The following is a 24,471-nucleotide window of genomic DNA, read 5'->3' on the forward strand; positions in this document are numbered from 1 at the left end:
ACTAACTAACTAAACCTGCTACTGACTAACTAACTAAACATGCTACTGACTAACTAACTAAACATGCTACTGACTAACTAACTAAACATGCTACTGACTAACTAACTAAACCTGCTACTGACTAACTAACTAAACATGCTACTGACTAACTAACTAAACATGCTACTGACTAACTAACTAAACATGCTACTGACTAACTAACTAAACCTGCTACTGACTAACTAACTAAACATGCTACTGACTAACTAACTAAACCTGCTACTGACTAACTAACTAATAATACTACTGACTAACTAACTAAACATGCTACTGACTAACTAACTAAACCTGCTACTGACTAACTAACTAAACCTGCTACTGACTAACTAACTAACCTGCTACTGACTAACTAACTAAACCTGCTACTGACTAACTAACTAAACCTGCTACTGACTAACTAACTAAACATGCTACTGACTAACTAACTAAACCTGCTACTGACTAACTAACTAAACATGCTACTGACTAACTAACTAAACATGCTACTGACTAACTAACTAAACATGCTACTGACTAACTAACTAAACATGCTACTGACTAACTAACTAAACCTGCTACTGACTAACTAACTAAACATGCTACTGACTAACTAACTAAACATGCTACTGACTAACTAACTAAACCTGCTACTGACTAACTAACTAAACCTGCTACTGACTAACTAACTAAACCTGCTACTGACTAACTAACTAAACCTGCTACTGACTAACTAACTAAACCTGCTACTGACTAACTAACTAAACCTGCTACTGACTAACTAACTAAACCTGCTACTGACTAACTAACTAAACCTGCTACTGACTAACTAACTAAACCTGCTACTGACTAACTAACTAAACCTGCTACTGACTAACTAACTAAACCTGCTACTGACTAACTAACTAAACCTGCTACTGACTAACTAACTAAACATGCTACTGACTAACTAACTAAACATGCTACTGACTAACTAACTAAACCTGCTACTGACTAACTAACTAAACATGCTACTGACTAACTAACTAAACATGCTACTGACTAACTAACTAAACCTGCTACTGACTAACTAACTAAACATGCTACTGACTAACTAACTAAACCTGCTACTGACTAACTAACTAAACCTGCTACTGACTAACTAACTAAACCTGCTACTGACTAACTAACTAAACCTGCTACTGACTAACTAACTAAACCTGCTACTGACTAACTAACTAAACCTGCTACTGACTAACTAACTAAACATGCTACTGACTAACTAACTAAACCTGCTACTGACTAACTAACTAAACCTGCTACTGACTAACTAACTAAACATGCTACTGACTAACTAACTAAACCTGCTACTGACTAACTAACTAAACCTGCTACTGACTAACTAACTAAACCTGCTACTGACTAACTAACTAAACATGCTACTGACTAACTAACTAAACCTGCTACTGACTAACTAACTAAACCTGCTACTGACTAACTAACTAAACCTGCTACTGACTAACTAACTAAACCTGCTACTGACTAACTAACTAAACCTGCTACTGACTAACTAACTAAACCTGCTACTGACTAACTAACTAAACCTGCTACTGACTAACTAACTAAACCTGCTACTGACTAACTAACTAAACCTGCTACTGACTAACTAACTAAACCTGCTACTGACTAACTAACTAAACCTGCTACTGACTAACTAACTAAACCTGCTACTGACTAACTAACTAAACCTGCTACTGACTAACTAACTAAACATGCTACTGACTAACTAACTAAACATGCTACTGACTAACTAACTAAACTACTACTGACTAACTAACTAAACATGCTACTGACTAACTAACTAAACATGCTACTGACTAACTAACTAAACCTGCTACTGACTAACTAACTAAACATGCTACTGACTAACTAACTAAACCTGCTACTGACTAACTAACTAAACCTGCTACTGACTAACTAACTAAACATGCTACTGACTAACTAACTAAACCTGCTACTGACTAACTAACTAAACATGCTACTGACTAACTAACTAAACCTGCTACTGACTAACTAACTAAACCTGCTACTGACTAACTAACTAAACCTGCTACTGACTAACTAACTAAACATGCTACTGACTAACTAACTAAACCTGCTACTGACTAACTAACTAAACCTGCTACTGACTAACTAACTAAACCTGCTACTGACTAACTAACTAAACATGCTACTGACTAACTAACTAAACCTGCTACTGACTAACTAACTAAACATGCTACTGACTAACTAACTAAACCTGCTACTGACTAACTAACTAAACCTGCTACTGACTAACTAACTAAACATGCTACTGACTAACTAACTAAACATGCTACTGACTAACTAACTAAACCTGCTACTGACTAACTAACTAAACATGCTACTGACTAACTAACTAAACCTGCTACTGACTAACTAACTAAACCTGCTACTGACTAACTAACTAAACATGCTACTGACTAACTAACTAAACATGCTACTGACTAACTAACTAAACATGCTACTGACTAACTAACTAAACATGTTACTGACTAACTAACTAAACCTGCTACTGACTAACTAACTAAACATGCTACTGACTAACTAACTAAACCTGCTACTGACTAACTAACTAAACCTGCTACTGACTAACTAACTAAACCTGCTACTGACTAACTAACTAAACCTGCTACTGACTAACTAACTAAACCTGCTACTGACTAACTAACTAAACCTGCTACTGACTAACTAACCAAACATGCTACTGACTAACTAACTAAACCTGCTACTGACTAACTAACTAAACATGCTACTGACTAACTAACTAAACATGCTACTGACTAACTAACTAAACCTGCTACTGACTAACTAACTAAACCTGCTACTGACTAACTAACTAAACCTGCTACTGACTAACTAACTAAACATGCTACTGACTAACTAACTAAACATGCTACTGACTAACTAACTAAACCTGCTACTGACTAACTAACTAAACATGCTACTGACTAACTAACTAAACCTGCTACTGACTAACTAACTAAACCTGCTACTGACTAACTAACTAAACCTGCTACTGACTAACTAACTAAACCTGCTACTGACTAACTAACTAAACCTGCTACTGACTAACTAACTAAACATGCTACTGACTAACTAACTAAACATGCTACTGACTAACTAACTAAACATGCTACTGACTAACTAACTAAACATGCTACTGACTAACTAACTAAACATGCTACTGACTAACTAACTAAACATGCTACTGACTAACTAACTAAACCTGCTACTGACTAACTAACTAAACATGCTACTGACTAACTAACTAAACCTGCTACTGACTAACTAACTAAACCTGCTACTGACTAACTAACTAAACATGCTACTGACTAACTAACTAAACCTGCTACTGACTAACTAACTAAACATGCTACTGACTAACTAACTAAACATGCTACTGACTAACTAATTAAACCTGCTACTGACTAACTAACTAAACCTGCTACTGACTAACTAACTAAACCTGCTACTGACTAACTAACTAAACATGCTACTGACTAACTAACTAAACATGCTACTGACTAACTAACTAAACATGCTACTGACTAACTAACTAAACATGCTACTGACTAACTAACTAAACCTGCTAGAGTGAACGTCATTACTGTCGTGTTTGTTATCAATATGGAACCGTTGTTTCCTGGACCCCCATCTGTTGTCATCTTTCTGAGATATTTAATTTCTTTTAAACCGGAATAATCAACCGGAATAATACAAATTGACCCAATTGAAACGAATGTTTGATATCGCGACTGAAACTGAGTTTTGTTTTCCTAAATAAACAAGTTTCAGCCCTCACATTAGTCCGTCCCCCAGTGTCTCTGTAACCACCTCTGGTGGGTCCTGTGCTCTTCTTCTCACTGTTACAAGTATCTTTACACACGAATACAGGGTGTTTACCTTCCTGTTCTACACAAGTACAACTCTGACAGGGTGGGATCTTGATCTGCGAGGGAGGTGTTACTAGGTTACTAGGTTACTAGGTTACTAGGTTACTAGGTTACTAGGTTACTAGGTTACTAGGTTACTAGGTTACTAAGTTACTAGGTTACTAGGTTACTAGGTTACTAGGTTACTAGGTTACTAGGTTACTAGGTTACTAGGTTACTAGGTTACTAGGTTACTAGGTTACTAGGTTACTAGGTTATTAGGTTACTAGGTTACTAGGTTACTAGGTTACTATGTTACTAGGTTACTAGGTTACTAGGTTACTAGGTTACTAGGTTACGTAAATACGTGTCTGGAAACAGCTGAACAGATTTTAAAATGTTTCTACTCTCAGATTGTCAATAAGAATATTTTAAAATCCCAAAATATTTATAACTTGTGTTTGGTTGCCATATAACTATAAGAGAAAATAACGTAAAAAATAAAGACGAAACAGTACCTTGCCTGAGAACGGCACCAGACTCCCTCTGTACATACAACCCCTGGTTTTTTCCTGTGTAACAACAGTTCTGATCACTTTTGTCTCTTTCTCTACAACAGTGTTGTCTCCTGTCTGGTCCTCCACCACTCCCTTGCCGTCTCCGTAGAGAGTTGTAGTGGAGCCGCTGGGTAGGGTTCTCTCCTCCTCACAACCTGTGGTTGTCCGGTGTAGTAACAACACTGTAACCATGACTACTGAATAATAAATAGCTTCTAAAATAGCCCTGGTAAAACCACTCATATCTTGAAATTAAGGTTTTTGTGATCCTCACCTTTAAGATCATCACAGAGGAATAGGGGACCCTCCCTACTCTTTACACAGATACAGTGGTTACATCGTCCGTACTGGATCTTACTACCAAACGTGACAACCTGCCCACCCAACATACAGTTATCTGGGGAGAGTAGGTTTTAGAGACGGGTAAAATGAAGGTAATCTTGAAAGAAGGTGCTGGATTAAAATAGTAAACTGATCTCACCTGTAGTTTTAACCACCGTGGGTCGAGTAGGACTGCTCTTCTTGGGGACCTCCCCACTGGGGACCTCTCCAGTCATTGATGAAGTGTTTAAACTACTTGGAGGGGAGCGAGTAGTTGAGTCTCCACTGATGGGAGAAGTGGAGACACAGCTGTTCTTACAACGGAACACAGGCACTTTGCCACTCATCGAGCATTTACATAAGGTACATTTCTTAAGTTGTAGGACGGAGCGTTGGGAGTAGTTACGACTTTTGTATCTGCAGACTGGGCCTGGGATATCAATGTTAGAGCTTTGGAGGCAACAGTTATCTTTACGACTTTTGTATCTGCAGACTGGGCCTGGGATATCAATGTTAGAACAGTTATCTTTACTAAAAGAAAGGATTAGGAGTGGAGGCAAACTAGTATATTATACCCATCAGCTGTGTGGTGTTATTAGAAATGGTTATTTAGGTTCTGTTGAAGGCAGGTTAACATTACAATATCAGTTAATATATTTGTTCATAATATGTGCATAATTCCTCAACTAAACGAACCTGTAACCCTCTTAGGAGAGTCTCCAGTGAGAGGAGTGTCTCCAGTGAGAGGAGTGTCTCCAGTGAGAGGAGTGTCTCCATTTCCTAGCTGTTCAGTGTGCTGGGTCGTACCTTGACCCTCACCAGAACCTTGACTCTTACTACTTGGTTTAGGGGGAACACTTTGTGGACGTTTCTTCTGACCTCCAGATTCAGTACTTTGGTTAGGGCGGCGACTAGGACGTCGGATAGGTCTTCTACTAGGACCAAAGTAGTGGTCCGATGTTCTAATGGGACCTTTAGAACCTTCTGGACGAACAGGTTGCTCCTGGACCTCAACAGGAACAGTTCGAGCCTGATCTACCTGGCTGTGATGAATAGGACCTCCAGATCCGTGAACTAACTGATCACGCGACATCGTCTTAGGACGTCCTGATACATCAGATAAGGTCCTACCACTGCCATCAGGGAGGAAGGGGTTAACAGGACTGCCAGGTCTGTCAGCAACTCTCCTCCCGTTAACGAACACCCCATCATACTGCACGTCAGAGTGAACGTACCGGTCACTAAAGCACTGAGGGTTGTACCGGCAGAGGATCCTGGGCTGGCTGTTCTTGCTGGTACACACGCACGTGCGGCAAGTTGTAGTGGCGAAGAGAGAGCCTGGAGCATAGCTTGCTCCGTTGTAGTGACACGTCATCGTACTGCCTGATAGCTGTCTTGATGCTCCCTGGATAACAGGAGTCAAGAGGTATCTAAATCTCTAAATCATCATGTATCCTTTAATCGAGCAAATAGTCAATAACTTTAACCTTATCTGATATCGTGGGCCGGACAGTCTCTCGAACCTCTCCCTCTAACCCCCTCTAACCCCCCTCTAACCCCCCTCTAACCCCCCTTACCCCCTCTAACCCCCCTCTAACCCCCTCTAACCCCCTCTAACCCCCTCTAACCCCTCTAACCCCCTCTAACCCCCTCTAACCCCCTCTAACCCCCTCTAACCCCCTCTAACCCCCTCTAACCCCCTCTAACCCCCCTCTAACCCCCCTCTAACCCCCTCTAACTCCCACCTAACCCTCATCTAACCCCCCTATAACCCCTCTAACCCCCTCTATCCCCCTCTAACCCCCTCTAACCCCCCTTACCCCCTCTAACCCCCTCTAACTCCCACCTAACCCCTCTAACCTTCCTCTAACCCCCTCTAACCCCCTCTAACCCCCCTCTAACCCCCCTTACCCCCTCTAACCCCCTCTAACCCCCCCTCTAACTCCCACCTAACCCCTCTAACCTTCCTCTAACCCCCTCTAACCCCCCTCTAACCCCCTCTAACCCTCTTCTGTGCTCACCTGTCTACAGTCCTCATCAAAGTGGCACCTCACCACAGGAGTCCCCTTGCCTCTAACACAGGAACACACCCTACACTTGGGTAGTCTGAAGGATTGTCCTAATGTGTAGCTCACTCCGGCCCAGGCACACTTCTTTTCTTTCTTTTCTTCTGGTAGGTATATTACAAATAAAACTTGGGTATATTTCTGTGTGGAGAAATATTCTATACACTCGTTTCTAGTCCGGTCTCGGTTTCATGATAACATTTGAATTACAATATTGCTGATTATAAACTTAGGAACATTTAAAAATCTTAATCTTTCTTTTCACTTAATTCACTGATATTTGAGGCGGATGTAATTAAAGTGTCGCTGATAATGACAAAGCGAAGTTGAGATAGGAGATAGAAGATAAAAAACCGGAAATTTCCTGATCGAATTACGATTCCTGGCAGTGGCACAGTGAATTACAATTTGATATTCTTAGGACAAGCAAATATAGACGTGATCAAACACGTGGTAGAAACATGGATCCCCAATCTATAATTACTCTTATAGAAAAAAAAATTTCACTTTCACTTTCACTTATTTCACTTTCACTTAAGCTCACCTTTACCCGGAGCACACCGTTCCCGTTTCTGGCAAAGAAACATCTTGTGAGGCTTGCGTCTGCAAATACAGTTGTGGCACTGTCCCAGCTGTATTGTGTGATCGTACTTTGCAAACTGTCCCTTGTAGAAACAACCGTACTTGTTCCTATATGTGGTGTACTTTAGTGGGGATCAATGTATAAAACAGTGGGGAAATGTATGAAACAGTGAGGATTAGTAAGTGTTTCTCCGATAAACTCTTTTCTCAATATGATCACCTCCAGGGAATTGTTAAACTAACGTAATATGAAAAATTAGAGGTAGGGAATTGTTAGGAAGTTATTGCATTCCACGATTTTTCTCAAGGGAGAGGCTAGGTCGACATTCGACGGAAAGCGTGTCATTAGCACTAAAAAGATGAACTAGTCGCAGTCACGCCTCTTAATGGGGAGGAAATTCCAAGACCATCACGTTTAGAATTTAATTGTGCACCGCAAACATCCGTGATCCTGTACACACTCTATAAATAACAATGGAAAACATTGTCCAACCACCCGCTGATCATAGCCATTCTCACATTCTAACAGATGTTGTTAACTAATGCAAAGTAGATTAAGTAGTGGGCGGTTTGGTAAGACACTAGTTTAAAAAACCGCAACACCTTTTATCTAACGTACTGATCATCTGATACTGTTCGCACGTGTCAGTGTAAGTAAGAGGGAGGGGTTAGGAGGAGGAGTTAGGGGGAGGAGGAGGAGTTAGGGGAGGAGGAAGGGAGGAGTTAGGGGGAGGAGGAAGGGAGGGGTTAGGGGAAGGAGGAGGGGATGGGTTAGGGGGAGGAGGAGGGGAGGGGTTAGGGGGAGGAAGGAGAAGGGTAGGGGTCAGGGGGCAGGAGGGGATGGGTTAGGAGAGGAGGAGAGTAGGAGTTAGGGGGAGGAGGAGGGGAAGGGTTAGGGGAATAAGGAGGGGAGGGGTTAGGAGGAGGAAGAGGGAGGGTTATGTGAAGGAAGAGGGGATGGTTAGGGGAGGGGTAAAAGTACCTGAAGACATCCTCAGTTTGATCTACGACCTTATCACTGTGTCCCTTACTAATCTCACCACTGTCAGTTGGTTCCTTCTGCTTTACGTAGCGTATATGTGTAGATATTGGTAGCTTTCTGTGACACCTGTGATTGTACAACAGTGAACAGTGTGATAATCAGTGGGCATCAAATGCTCAAATGGTAACCGTGGTAACGTTACGCCACTGGTCATGATGTAGCTGTACAATATGACGCAGTTAACATGGTACAGCAATATTACCCAGAAAGAAGCGTTATAGGTCTGAGGATGAGTTGATAATAATTTGTATTGTTTAGTAAATGCATAGAAAGATATATCATTGTAAGCGGAAAATATTCCGTGAAATGTGACCTGATAACAGGACTAGGCCCCACTTTGGCACACACACATGTTTTGCCGTGCTCCACTTTCACCACCTCCCCCGTGTAATAACCGTGTCCCTTGTAATGACATACTTTGTCTTTATCTTCCTGCACAACACATGTTACCAACAGATTTGGGTTCCAACTTGAACAATGAAGAGATAAATACAATTATACATTCATATATACAGGGTGGGCCAAAAGTCAGTACCCATATGTTGGCCTTAATAGCTCCGCCGTGTTTTATATTTGAGAGCTGTTGCTTTGCAGATGGCATACTGTACTTACTGGTTCGAGGATTCCGTCGTCAAAATTTGAAAATTCGAATATTTTAGACCACGCCCATTCAATATTAAAACACCTATATTGTTTTCTCTGAACATGCTGAACGCCTAATTTTTTCAGAGACGGTAGATTATCAAATGTTGCATATGATCTGAAAACATGAGGCAAAACAGATTAGAAATGACGAAGTTATCAAGCATTTTCTGTATCTCGTTAACAATATTGACTGGGTGATTATGTGACACCGTGACACGACACCTTAATTGGGCACCCTTAACAATTCCCATAATGTTTAACGGGGTAGTTAACGGGGGCACCTTATCACGTGATTAGGTAAACCAATCACCTGATCACACGTAATGAATAAACTCGTTATGCTTCATATCTCGGTCATCTGAGAAGCTACAGTTCTAATTCTTTCAGGACAAACGTAATTCGAATGGCCAAACACAATTCAATAACATTTAGCTTGATCCGACTATCCAAACTATCAAATAAATGTGAAAATGAACCTCCATTTGAAAAAAATGAACGCGAATATTTTTCGAGTTGACAAATTCCTCGAACCAGTGGTGGTACTAAGTCATACCAGAAAGAAGTATTTAAATTGGGCAATCAGTGACTGAGCTATAAAGGCCAACGTATGGGTACTGACTTTTGGCCCACCCTGTATTATATATATTATATACATATATATTATATATATTATAAATGTATATAGTATATAGTACATATATACCATGAGGAATATATTATATACAAAAAAAATCTGAATTCTAACCTCTGTGTTGGACACAACTTGAGTCTCGGCCCTACAAGCAGCAGTCTTATGACAGTAGAAAGTAGGGACTGCGCGGCGCGGCACGCACGTGCAGGACTGGCACTTGTTGACCAGGATGGAGTGGTAGAACTTTACTGGGTTTCCCTGAAACAGACAGTGAGAGCGGGAAGGGGAGATGAAGTCGGTGCTAGGTGTAGTGATAACGGGTTCTGTGGAGGCGAAGTTAGCTGATCTTTTGAGGCAGTTCTCGTCTGTTTTGCAAATTATTTTGCTGAGTCCTCCAACTCGGGTGCCTGGAGAGATTTGGGTTCAATATCGATTTCTCAGTATGATATACAGTAAAACCCCGATTTTGGGGATAGGAAACATCCGCGGTAAATCGGGGTTTACGGTAAATCGGGGTTTTGTTTGTTTACATTATGCATGTTAATAAGCCCTATTTGGGGGAAAGGAGCTATGGCCGCCGTAAATTATCGGGGTTTGCGGTAAATCAGGGCGCGGTAAATCGGGGTTTTACTGTATCTGCATATTCTCTTTACTATTTCCTTATTAATATCATTCAGTTTACCAGTGTACTCTAAGATGATAACACTGATTATAAACTCTGAAAGTTTTTAATAAAAATACTCACAAGAACACAGTTTACACCCCGCCACCAGAGATCTACCATACGGTATCTTATACCCTCGGTACAAGCAGTACCCTCTTAGACAGGCAATGTCTATCTGACACTTCACTGTTGCTGAGCTGGCTGTTCCATAGCAACCACACACCTGCGGGCAAGTCGCCAATTATAAACACAAACAAAAGTCACGTGATGTGATGACGTGTCGTGACGTGTTGTGATGACGTGACGTGTTGTGATGACGTGACGTGTTGTGATGACGTGTATAACGTGACCTACTACGGTCAAAAGAAATTTAAAAACTTTTCCTGTTCAACCCTCTAACAGTTTTAAAGTCGCTAGAGATTAGCGTTATAATCATGTGTATGTAGTGCACTGGACACTATGCACTGTAAACTATGCACTTATGCAGTCACCGTGTTTTCGTGAGGCCACATCATAAGTCCTAATGAATTGCTATCACCTTAATTTATAGAGAGAGTGCACTGTACCTCGACTTAATGTTGCAGTTCCTAACAATGATCCAGACAATTACATTAGATCCAGCAAAGCACCCCTGGTAATTACTACACATTACCCTTTAGACTTTACGAACCTTACACTTAGATAATAGATACTCTAGAGACAGCTCCAAAAGTAATGATAGTTCCCTGGTAACTGCAGCCCCTGGTATCTACTCCGTACCCTTTACTAACCTTACACTTAGAAACTCTAGAGACAGCTCCAAAAGTAATGATAGTTCCCCATGGTAACTGCAGCCCCTGGTGTCTACTCCGTACCCTTTACTAACCTTACACTTAGAAACTCTAGAGACAGCTCCAAAAGTAATGATAGTTCCCTGGTAACTGCAGCCCCTGTTATCTACTCCGTACCCTGAACTAACCTTACACTTAGAAACTCTAGAGACAGCTCCAAAAGTAATGATAGTTCCCTGGTAACTGCAGCCCCTGGTGTCTACTCCGTACCCTGAACTAACCTTACACTTAGCAACTCTAGAGACAGCTCCAAAAGTAATGATAGTTCCCTGGTATCTGCAGCCCCTGGCGTCTACTCCGTACCCTTTACCCCTCACTGCTGGTCTTCTCATATTATCCAGCAGACACTTTCTGGAGGTGAAGAGTTAGGTGAGGTTTAGTTTAAATGGAATTACAAATTTAGTTGATTGCTACTGAGGAGGGTATGTATACTGTCTTACAATTTGAGAAATACGTTTTATTCTGGGAAAAATGAATGTAACCTAAAGTTCATAAGAAGCGATTTCTTTTGCTTTTACTTGGAAGGTAGGTCTTCGGAGCAAAATCATAAATAAAATCTGGGTAGACGCAGATCGATTATAAAAATTAAAAATGTAAAACAGAGAAGAGAAGATATCACTAGTTTAACAATGAAAATAAAATCAAGTGTAAAATGTAAATAAGACCTGTTTACCTGTCAGTATGGCACTTGAGGTGCGCGAACCCGTTGCTAGCACTACAACTACACACGTTACACTTAGTAACTACACAGCTCGCACCAAACCGAACTAGTTTACCGTGGTAGTAGCAACCTGGGGTGAGAGAAGCAGGTGAATCAAGTTAGAGCAGGTTCTTAATACTTTCAAGTTTCAACACTACTATATAACAAATAATTTGAGGAGGTTCTCTAAAGATGATTTTTTATTCGAAAAATTTAAGAGCCTAAACTGTGTGTGATTCGCCTCTCCAAACAAATCTAAGGTTGTTACCGTGGTAACACTTGAACACACTTACCTCTAGAGCCAGCTTGGAACACAGACCCTCTAGATCGTACTACTCTAACTCCGCGGTAGTTCCTGGGAGTGGAACTTCAATTATTTGTTGTGGTCTAAAGCACATTATTCATAAATATTACAGATTATAAATTATAATGTCATATAAAACATAATAGAGAGATAATAGTATAGATAGTATCGATTTAAAACTTCAGTTTGAAAATTATTCGTTGTGGTCTAAAGCGCATTATTCATAAATCTTACTGACTATTAATTATAATGTCATATAAAAATTTAGCAGTAGAGATAATAGTTAAATGTTATCCTATCGCTTAGACTAAAAGTAACCTGTAAGTGGGTCCTCGCAGGACACAAGTTGTACCCCTGTTTATAAAATAGTGTGGCTGTCTTATGTACACTACTCTTTCAACCCTCCTTCTCCTGCGACACCCGTTATTATTTAGTATTGGCGGGGTTCATATCACATTTTTCACAATTTTTCTATGCACATTGCACAAGGAATAAAGACATTGCAGCAATTTTTACCTACCGAATTTCGGTATCGAAAGCCAGGTAATTGATCACCCTAACTGCATCTATTTCACGTTACTCTAAATACAGTTAAATAATGTCACTGCTTAGTATTCCCACCTCCTTATGTAGGTATAAACGGGACGTTTAGTAAAATAGTAGACAGGGACTCTGCGTCTCCTGATATAGCAGTATTTAATGTAGCACCGCCTCCTGCAGTGTGGCCGTCCTTTGTGTATCCTGGGCGAATTGTTTAGAAAACTTTTAGAAGCTTTGTAGTAGTTGTACAGCAATACTAAGGTAATAGTGGACTCTCGTCCTTTGTGTATCCTGTTTAGAAGCTTTGTTACATTGCAGGGTGACTTCAGTTCGGGAAATTCCCATCATTCCGTGATTAGTTTTTGGCATTCAATCAAAAATTGTCTACTTTCTCAGAATTTTGACAAAAAATGTATCATCTTAGTCTTACTTCTTATAATGCACCGTGAAGTCGCTGTACATATGACTATATCCGCATTCAACTTTAATTAATGCGGGGTGGTTATATATTTTTGTAATTATCTCAAAGCAGACTTTTATTTTCAAAACAGGACTAATACTTATAGGACGTATAGTAGTCCGTATAATAGTCCGTATAGTAGGACGAGCATACCTCCTACAGTCCTACCTTGGTCTACCTTTGTAGTAGAAGAGAATCTTGCGTTGTTTGTAGTGGATATAACCGTAGCGTACCGTCCGAGACGCGTCTACTCTCACCACTCCCCCGTCATGGAACGCACTGGACTGGGAACATTTGTGGTTGAAACAATATTGTTTAATTTAAACTGATTAAAACACTTTCTATACTAACCGTGGGATATGCGACCAGAATAGATTTTTGAAATTATTTACACTATGAGGGCCAAAGGTTGTAATCCAATTTGATAGTTTTTAATTTGCGATTGGGGAGGCGGATTATCGTTGTGAAGTACTGTACTACTCACGAAGTACTGTACACGATGTTTTCAACCCACGAGTCAGAGAGCAAGCTCAACTGACGGCTCCCAAGGATGTCGTATGCACATGTGTCTGATCAAGAATGTGGTTGGGCTGCGATTGTATCGACCATGAGTACCAAGCAAGCAGATATTTGAATTGACTAGATTTCCACTGGTAAGCGATTCGGAAAATCATGGGCCGGCATATTGCCGGGGCGGGTATGATCCGCCAACCTCCGAGTTACATGCCTGGTGCTCTACCAATTGAGCTACCGGCCCTATTCAGCTCAGGAATTTCTTGCACGCCTATCAGTAAGCAATCGTGTTGTTATCTCATATCTGCTGCTATTAGTACACTGCATTATATTATATATGAGTATTGCTGAAAGCACAGTGTAAGGCCTACACGGACCGCCTCTAACTAGCCAATCCCTGTTTACATGCCGTGTAGCAGGGGACTAGAAAGAGCTAAACTAGTAAGCGGGGAGTAGATGGTAAGTTGTGAAGGCCAGCCATCAAGTGACCCCCAGCCACTCACAGCACGCCCCCAGGTCACGTGACAGCACGTCACAAGGGTCACGTGACAGATCACATGTCATGTAACCACGTGACAAGCTCGTTAATTAAATGTCAAGGTCACGTGACAAGATAATTGACCAATGAGGAGCCAGAACGTCATGATGAATCAATCAATAACCCCGACTAAAGAATCTAAAGTCTGATTAAACGGTTGCCAAGCAGGTTCCTGTTACTTGATCACTGGTCACGTGTTTAGCTTAAGCATCATGTGACATGAATGTTATTTGATCCTCGAGATCACGTGACAGGAGTCACTTGATTACCCGTCAGAACGTCATGATGAATAATTCAATAATCCTGTCTAAAGGATCTAAAGTCTGATTAAACGGCTGCCAAGCAGGCTCCTGTCACTTGATTACTGGTCAAATGATTCTTCACGATTTACCCCGGTCCAGTCACCACTCCAAAAAAGCAGAGGGTGACATAACGAAATGTGGTGTAGGGTTACCATCGCTCGACCTCCTGGAAATTACAAGTCTTATCATCAATTTTCTGACATTTAAGCAATAGCTACAGTATCTGAACCACATTTTCACCCTTTAAGATATAACAACTGTTAGGTAGCCTAGTGGTTAGAACATCCGTCTTCTGCACAAAAGGTTCAGGGTTCAAAGTCGAGTCTAGGGAGTAGCTAAGGCTCCATACCATTCACTATTATTAACTATTAAATTTGCTTGTTATAAATTTGATAAATTTCGAGAGACAAATAAAGCTACCGTTTAATTGATAATTTGTTGTTGTCAACATTATAATCATAAATTGAAATCATCAAGAGTAAGATTGGGTACATAAATCATTGTATAACAGTTGCACGTTAATGGTGTTCTAGTACAGGTAGTTAGTTCCACCAACTACTTATTCAGATAAAGTTTGAGAATCTTATCGACAATAGTTGTGTTTTCGTTCATCAGTTTGTTTACATCAGATAGACTTGTAGTGGTGATAACTGCATCCAATAGAGATCGTTCTTCCAAACTTAAAATATCTGTTAGGTCTTTTCCGCTGTCAATTAAACGCTGCTTCAAGACAACAAACAATTCGGTTTTCATCATGTATGAGAATAAAATGTCAAAACATTTATTTTGCTCTTTACACAATTTACTTTGTAACAGGACGTCTAGAGATTTAAGTAAACTCGATATCTTTTTACTGTTTGGTTGTTTGATTGGTACTCCTTTCCGCTTGCCTACGTGTTGCCAGTCAGTATCAGATTCTAACTCTTTAGCACTATATTCTTTGTTGGACTCATCATCGCTACTTGTTACACCACTAAATTCATCATCACCACTACCTGGTACATCAGAGTTAGAACCACCTTGCTGAGATTCTTCAGAAACTATTGTATCAGCATCTGAACATACAGAATCAGGACCCTCCATTTTGACATCAGTCACATCTGAGTTAGCTTTTGACAGCGGCTGTAGAATTGCAGAACTTTCATCTGACTCTCGGTTCTCTCGATGATACCTACTAATGTGTGAGTACAGACTATATTTATTGGCAAAAGACTTGTCACAGAATGAGCAGGTTACAGAATTCATAACTGCAGTACAAACGTTTTATAATGCTATGCAACAACCATTATATAGCAATAATCGCATAAAATCGCAAATAATCGCAAAATAATCGCATATAATCGCATATAATAGCATATAATAGCATAAAATTGCAAATAATCGCATATAATTGCAAAATAATTGCATAAAATAGCATATAATAGCATATAATCGCATATAATCGCATATAATCGCATATAATAGCATATAATAGCATATAATCACATTTAATCACATATATAATCACGTATATTATCTCTTAAAATCACATTTTATTATTTATACTCGCAAATAATTGCATATAATTGCAAATAATCGCTTATAGTAGCAGGGTGAATATGATCCAACTTATGCATTCAACCTATTAAAGATCTTTTCAAAGATTTATTTTCATGCTGATTGCCAAGCATCATCCTTGAGATGGAACTGTAACTCTTGAGTCTACCAAAGACTGCACCCAACATGTAGGAATACTTCCTAGTGGGGATATTAAAGGACCACACCAGACAGGACAAGGAGATCATGGTAAATTCTACGTCAACTAGTTAGACGGAGATCATCTTCGAGATCTATCACTTTCTGGATTATCATTCATAACCAGTAGTCAGCGCACCATTGATTTCTGCTTTCAAATGATAACTGCTAATACTCTTATCGATTTTATTGCACAGAAACCAGCATTTGACTGGGACCGGGGCTGGGATAGCTCAAAATTGCTAATCCCGGTACCGGGATTCCCGGTACCGGGAATCCCGGTCGATTACTGGTGCATGCAACTGACCTTGTTTGGGTATCAGGTGATTTTTCCTGCAATTTGGTAATTGTGAAACATCACCTTGGATTTCTGTTGTCACAAAACGTACCTTTTTAGACCTTTTCTCAAAGCATATAATAGCATATAATAGCATATAATAGCATATAATAGCATATAATCGCATATAATCACATGTAATAGCATTCGATCACATATATAATCCATTGGGTGGGCGAAAATTGTCCCCCGACAGTTGACCCCCCGACAATTAACCCCCCCGACAATTGACACCTCGACAATTGACCACCTGACAATGTAACTCAATACAACATCACCTCATACCATACTCCTCACGGTTCTCTTGATCTAGGAAGAATGCACCTTTGTTGTGGTGTGCCGCACTCCACATGAATAGATTCCCGGAAAATTCAGATGCTCTCCCCATAGCTAGTGGCACAGACGGAAATCGAACCCGGGACCTTGTGAATGCGAAGCATTTCACAAGCAGGCAGACTAACAAACTGTGCCACATAGCCATTTATAACTATAATGTATTATTTTAAACTGACAAGCTCGTAAATGAAATGTCAAGGTTACGTGACAAGTTAATTGACCAATAAGAAGCAAGTACATCATAATAGCATCCGTCACGTGATATTCGTAACGATCTTGTTAAACATGTTTCACTTTTGTTGTGATGTGCCACACTCCACATGGACAAATCTCACGATACTCTTGATCTAGGAAGGAGGTACTTTTGTTGTGATGTGCCACACTCCACATGAACAAATCCGCTAAATACTGAATAAATGCCGAATACTGAATGAATATTGAATGAATACTGAATGAATACTGAATAAATACTGAATGAATATTGAATAAATACTGAATGAACACTGAATGGATACTGAATGAATACTGAATGAATACTGAATGAATACTGAATGAATACTGAATGAATACTGAATGAATACTGGATGAACACTGAATGAATACTGAATGAATACTGAATGAATACTGAATGAATACTGAAAATTATCGCAAATGATAGCATATAATATCATATAATAGCATATAATAGCATATAATAGCATATAATAGCATATAATAGCATATAATAGCATATAATAGCATATAATAGCATATAATAGCATATAATAGCATATAATTGCATATAATAGCATATAATAATAACATATAATCGCATTCGGTAGACTCAAGAATTACAGTTCAATCGCCAGCATATAATCGCATATAATAGCATATAATATCATATAATCGCATATAATAGCATTATATAATATCATATAATCGCATGTGATAGCTTATAATAGCATATAATAGCATATATAATCGCATTCGGTAGACTCAAGAGTTATAGTTCCATCTCCAACATATATTCATATAATTGCATATAATAGCATATAATATCTTATAATCGCATTTAAATGAATACCAATGGTTGTTACGTTTAAATTGATAAAATTAAATGTTTTAAAAGAGCGATCCATCTGGAGAAGTAGGCTAGGCGGGATTTGAACCCGCATTGTCCTGCATAGAAAAGTTGCCGTTAACTCACTAACCTGAGGCTCCAGCTGGACCGCTGTTAAAATGAAAATATGAACATGTTTAACAAGATCGTTACGAATATCACGTGATGGATGCTATTATGATGTACTTGCTTCTTATTGGTCAATTAACTTGTCACGTAACCTTGACATTTCATTTACGAGCTTGTCAGTTTAAAATAATACATTATAGTTATAAATGGCTATGTGGCACAGTTTGTTAGTCTGCCTGCTTGTGAAATGCTTCGCATTCACAAGGTCCCGGGTTCGATTTCCGTCTGTGCCACTAGCTATGGGGAGAGCATCTGAATTTTCCGGGAATCTATTCATGTGGAGTGCGGCACACCACAACAAAGGTGCATTCTTCCTAGATCAAGAGAACCGTGAGGAGTATGGTATGAGGTGATGTTGTATTGAGTTACATTGTCAGGTGGTCAATTGTCGAGGTGTCAATTGTCGGGGGGGTTAATTGTCGGGGGGTCAACTGTCGGGGGACAATTTTCGCCCACCCAATGGATTATATATGTGATCGAATGCTATTACATGTGATTATATGCGATTATATGCTATTATATGCTATTATATGCTATTATATGCTATTATATGCTTTGAGAAAAGGTCTAAAAAGGTACGTTTTGTGACAACAGAAATCCAAGGTGATGTTTCACAATTACCAAATTGCAGGAAAAATCACCTGATACCCAAACAAGGTCAGTTGCATGCACCAGTAATCGACCGGGATTCCCGGTACCGGGAATCCCGGTACCGGGATTAGCAATTTTGAGCTATCCCAGCCCCGGTCCCAGTCAAATGCTGGTTTCTGTGCAATAAAATCGATAAGAGTATTAGCAGTTATCATTTGAAAGCAGAAATCAATGGTGCGCTGACTACTGGTTATGAATGATAATCCAGAAAGTGATAGATCTCGAAGATGATCTCCGTCTAACTAGTTGACGTAGAATTTACCATGATCTCCTTGTCCTGTCTGGTGTGGTCCTTTAATATCCCCACTAGGAAGTATTCCTACATGTTGGGTGCAGTCTTTGGTAGACTCAAGAGTTACAGTTCCATCTCAAGGATGATGCTTGGCAATCAGCATGAAAATAAATCTTTGAAAAGATCTTTAATAGGTTGAATGCATAAGTTGGATCATATTCACCCTGCTACTATAAGCGATTATTTGCAATTATATGCAATTATTTGCGAGTATAAATAATAAAATGTGATTTTAAGAGATAATATACGTGATTATATATGTGATTAAATGTGATTATATGCTATTATATGCTATTATATGCGATTATATGCGATTATATGCGATTATATGCTATTATATGCTATTTTATGCAATTATTTTGCAATTATATGCGATTATTTGCAATTTTATGCTATTATATGCTATTATATGCGATTATATGCGATTATTTTGCGATTATTTGCGATTTTATGCGATTATTGCTATATAATGGTTGTTGCATAGCATTATAAAACGTTTGTACTGCAGTTATGAATTCTGTAACCTGCTCATTCTGTGACAAGTCTTTTGCCAATAAATATAGTCTGTACTCACACATTAGTAGGTATCATCGAGAGAACCGAGAGTCAGATGAAAGTTCTGCAATTCTACAGCCGCTGTCAAAAGCTAACTCAGATGTGACTGATGTCAAAATGGAGGGTCCTGATTCTGTATGTTCAGATGCTGATACAATAGTTTCTGAAGAATCTCAGCAAGGTGGTTCTAACTCTGATGTACCAGGTAGTGGTGATGATGAATTTAGTGGTGTAACAAGTAGCGATGATGAGTCCAACAAAGAATATAGTGCTAAAGAGTTAGAATCTGATACTGACTGGCAACACGTAGGCAAGCGGAAAGGAGTACCAATCAAACAACCAAACAGTAAAAAGATATCGAGTTTACTTAAATCTCTAGACGTCCTGTTACAAAGTAAATTGTGTAAAGAGCAAAATAAATGTTTTGACATTTTATTCTCATACATGATGAAAACCGAATTGTTTGTTGTCTTGAAGCAGCGTTTAATTGACAGCGGAAAAGACCTAACAGATATTTTAAGTTTGGAAGAACGATCTCTATTGGATGCAGTTATCACCACTACAAGTCTATCTGATGTAAACAAACTGATGAACGAAAACACAACTATTGTCGATAAGATTCTCAAACTTTATCTGAATAAGTAGTTGGTGGAACTAACTACCTGTACTAGAACACCATTAACGTGCAACTGTTATACAATGATTTATGTACCCAATCTTACTCTTGATGATTTCAATTTATGATTATAATGTTGACAACAACAAATTATCAATTAAACGGTAGCTTTATTTGTCTCTCGAAATTTATCAAATTTATAACAAGCAAATTTAATAGTTAATAATAGTGAATGGTATGGAGCCTTAGCTACTCCCTAGACTCGACTTTGAACCCTGAACCTTTTGTGCAGAAGACGGATGTTCTAACCACTAGGCTACCTAACAGTTGTTATATCTTAAAGGGTGAAAATGTGGTTCAGATACTGTAGCTATTGCTTAAATGTCAGAAAATTGATGATAAGACTTGTAATTTCCAGGAGGTCGAGCGATGGTAACCCTACACCACATTTCGTTATGTCACCCTCTGCTTTTTTGGAGTGGTGACTGGACCGGGGTAAATCGTGAAGAATCATTTGACCAGTAATCAAGTGACAGGAGCCTGCTTGGCAGCCGTTTAATCAGACTTTAGATCCTTTAGACAGGATTATTGAATTATTCATCATGACGTACTGACGGGTAATCAAGTGACTCCTGTCACGTGATCTCGAGGATCAAATAACATTCATGTCACATGATGCTTAAGCTAAACACGTGACCAGTGATCAAGTAACAGGAACCTGCTTGGCAACCGTTTAATCAGACTTTAGATTCTTTAGTCGGGGTTATTGATTGATTCATCATGACGTTCTGGCTCCTCATTGGTCAATTATCTTGTCACGTGACCTTGACATTTAATTAACGAGCTTGTCACGTGGTTACATGACATGTGATCTGTCACGTGACCCTTGTGACGTGCTGTCACGTGACCTGGGGGCGTGCTGTGAGTGGCTGGGGGTCACTTGATGGCTGGCCTTCACAACTTACCATCTACTGCGGGGCGTAGCCAATACACTATACTCCCATCATTGAGTATATTACCAACCAACAGGAAAATTTCCTTGTGTTTGGAATCTACCAAGACGAAAGTTGTACAATCCAGCGAAATTCCGAAGAATCATTCCAGTAGACTAGGCGCATTGCAACCACAGCCACGGAAATACTTATGAGTATTGCTGAAAGCACAGTGTAAGGCCTACACGGACCGCCTCTAACTAGCCAATCCCTGTTTGCATGCCGTGTAGCAGGGGACTAGAAAGAGCTAAACTAGTAAGCGGGGCATAGCCAATACACTATACTCCCATCATTGAGTATATTACCAACCAACAGGAAAATTTCCTTGTGTTTGGAATCTACCAAGACGAAAGTTGTACAATCCAGCGAAATTCCATATTTATGCATATATATTATGCAGCTGGGATACTCACTGCCATATTTGTGAGTGTGCATACTGTGTGTAATGTTTTTCATTTGCGATTGGGGAGGCAGATTATCGTTGTGAAGTACTGTACTACTCACGAAGTACTGTACACGATGTTTTCAACCCACGAGTCAGAGAGCAAGCTCAACTGACGGCTCCCAAATGGCGTATGCACAAGTGTCTGATCAAGAATGTGGTTGGGCTGTGATTGTATCGACCATGAATACCAAGCAAGCAGATATTTGAATTGACTAGATTTCCACTGTTCGATAGTATTATTATTAAAGCAAGTATTATTATTAAAGCAAGCTTCTAAATTCGGGAGAGCCTGTGGCAGGCAACGCCCGATTCTAATGCTTCTACAGACCTACACAAGTGCAAGTAAGTAGGTAAATATTTCATGCTAGGCATGTGGCACCCATTACGGTAACCATCCATTGAGTTTTTGCTTTTTCGCTGTACTATTGCACAGCTCCCCATTTAACCCTCACACACGATTTCTCGAGCATTCGGCTGGGTGAACTGGGATGCTGCATAGATCCTATGGGATCCTTAGCAGAACGTCGACGACGCTCACCTCACGACTAGGTAGACAGCGGGATTCGAACGGCATTGCAAAGCTGATGCTCTAACCAACTGCGCTACCTGGCCATTTGATAGTAGCTAAATAAAAGTAAAAAGCAGAGGAAACACTTACAGTTAAGCTCGCTCCAGACTGTGCCACCCAAAGAAGGGCACCAACAAGTACTATCAAAGTGCTGAAAGGCTGTTATTATCCATGTGATAGTATTACTATTAAGTATTATCAATGTAATACCTCATGCTGGGACTGGACGATTTTCTTAGTTTCTGGTCTAAATGAAATCACTGATGCGTAACACTGAATTAAATGGTTCATAAAAATTAATTCGAAGAGAAAATTTGAATAACGTAAATATTGGAATAACGTAATATTATTATATAGGTCACCAAACCTCATTCAACTCCAGATAACAAATCAGTTTCAATCTGAACCAATTAACAATAAGTCTGCAAATGAAGCAAAGTACAATTTGATATATTCTGAAGTTTCCTTTATCACAGACCTGTACCTGCTAAGGAGAGGTCTCGTGACCTGCTTCCTGGTTGCAGATCATGTGACCTCTCGTTCCAATATTTCACGTGCATTTTCACCATATCTGCTCCCAACTTCCATGAAAAGAGGAGAAAAATTCTATTTTACTATTTTTAATATTCGTGATGTTTTTGATATTTCGAAGGTAGCCCACGGATGTCATATAATTTCCAAAATACAAAATACATGTCATAAAAGTCTCCATACATATTGTTCTATAAGCTTGTGGGATAAAATGTCTATAACATCTTACATCAGTATTTGAAAGTATAAACTGAAAGGGAAAACTAAGTCTGGAATAGGAAGGGTGCCTGGCAAAGGTATGTTACTATGGTTACTAGTAACAGCCTGGCAGATGTATGTTACCATGGTTACTATTAACAGCCTGGCAGAGATAACCATGGTTACTAGTAACAGCCTGGCAGAGGTATGTTACCATGGTTACTAGTAACAGCCTGGCAGAGGTATGTTACCATGGTTACTAGTAACAGCATGGCAGAGGTTACCATGGTTACTAGTAACAGCCTGGCAGAGGTTACCATGGTTACTAGTAACAGCATGGCAGAGGTTACCATGGTTACTAGTAACAGCCTGGCAGAGGTTACCATGGTTACTAGTAACAGCCTGGCAGAGGTTACCATGGTTACTAGTAACAGCATGGCAGAGGTTACCATGGTTACTAGTAACAGCCTGGCAGAGGTTACCATGGTTACTGGTAACATCTCAGGTATGGAGGGTTTTCCACCAACACCCAGCCAACGTCTCCTTTATAAAATGAGTTTTGGTTTTTGTGTTGTAATCACTTGTAATTGGGTACAGTAATAATAATACCCCGATTCACCGCGGAGTTTGGGAGAAAGGTAAAACTAAAAGCCAAGATAAATCGGGGTTTGCGGTAAATCGAGGTTTTGATTGTTTACAATATGTTTGTTAAGTGTTAGCTGTTGAGCCCTATATGGGGGAAAGCTGCCCGGTAAATTGGGATTTTACTTGTAATTAGGTTTAACACTTGAATGTCGCACGTGTAGCGAGATTAGAAGTATCTACATACAAACACGCTAATAAATTGTTAATTTGTAGATGGCATACTGCTTTGCAGATGGCATACTCGTTAACAAAATTGACTGGGTGAATATGTGACGTGACACCGTGACACGACACCTTAATTGGGCAGCCTTAACGATTCCCATAATGTTTAATGGGTTGGTTAACGGGGTGACCTTATCACGTGATTAGGTAAGCCAATCACCTGATCACACGTAATGAATTAACTCGTTATGCTTCGTATCTCGGTCATACGAGAAGCTACAACTGTAATTTATTCAGGACAAACGTAATTCGAATGACCAAATACAATTCAATAAAATTTAGCTCGTTCCGACTATCCAAACTATGAAATAAATGTACAAATGAACCTTCATTCCTCAAACCAGTGGTGGTAGTAAGTCGTACCATAAATAATTATTTCAATTGGTCACTCAGTGACTGAGCTATTAATGCCAACGTATGCCCACTGACTTTTGGCCCACCCTGTATGTTTTTTAGATTTGTAAGAAATGTAAACTTTT

At 39.6% G+C, this 24,471-nt stretch overlaps 2 protein-coding genes across 2 annotated transcripts in view; both read right to left on the bottom strand.

The window, feature by feature from the left end:
- LOC134823540 (microtubule-associated protein RP/EB family member 3-like) overlaps nt 1-10,174 on the bottom strand; it is a 114,016-nt gene extending 103,842 nt beyond the window's left edge. Inside the window, exon 1 of the mRNA XM_063835055.1 lies at nt 10,165-10,174. The gene's annotated coding sequence lies outside the window, so the exon portion shown is untranslated. The remainder of the gene's footprint in view (nt 1-10,164) is intronic.
- Nucleotides 1-15,725, bottom strand: part of LOC134823071 (uncharacterized) — a 28,722-nt gene extending 12,997 nt beyond the window's left edge. The window contains exons 1-17 of the mRNA XM_063834421.1: nt 15,537-15,725; nt 13,458-13,573; nt 12,279-12,340; nt 11,959-12,076; nt 11,507-11,636; nt 10,537-10,678; nt 9,906-10,198; nt 8,829-8,947; nt 8,456-8,581; nt 7,436-7,581; nt 6,847-6,995; nt 5,522-6,230; nt 4,986-5,255; nt 4,779-4,901; nt 4,466-4,659; nt 3,878-4,024; nt 3,662-3,744 (exon numbers count right to left, since the gene is read on the bottom strand). Coding sequence (XP_063690491.1) covers nt 3,662-3,744; nt 3,878-4,024; nt 4,466-4,659; nt 4,779-4,901; nt 4,986-5,255; nt 5,522-6,230; nt 6,847-6,995; nt 7,436-7,581; nt 8,456-8,581; nt 8,829-8,947; nt 9,906-10,198; nt 10,537-10,678; nt 11,507-11,636; nt 11,959-12,076; nt 12,279-12,340; nt 13,458-13,573; nt 15,537-15,725 — 3,116 coding nt within the window. The remainder of the gene's footprint in view (nt 1-3,661; nt 3,745-3,877; nt 4,025-4,465; nt 4,660-4,778; nt 4,902-4,985; nt 5,256-5,521; nt 6,231-6,846; nt 6,996-7,435; nt 7,582-8,455; nt 8,582-8,828; nt 8,948-9,905; nt 10,199-10,536; nt 10,679-11,506; nt 11,637-11,958; nt 12,077-12,278; nt 12,341-13,457; nt 13,574-15,536) is intronic.
- Between the last annotated feature and the right edge of the window lie 8,746 nt (nt 15,726-24,471).

Source organism: Bolinopsis microptera, chromosome 11 (assembly GCF_026151205.1).
Source record: "Bolinopsis microptera isolate Bmic1 chromosome 11, MBARI_Bmic_1.0, whole genome shotgun sequence".
Lineage (NCBI taxonomy): Eukaryota > Metazoa > Ctenophora > Tentaculata > Lobata > Bolinopsidae > Bolinopsis > Bolinopsis microptera.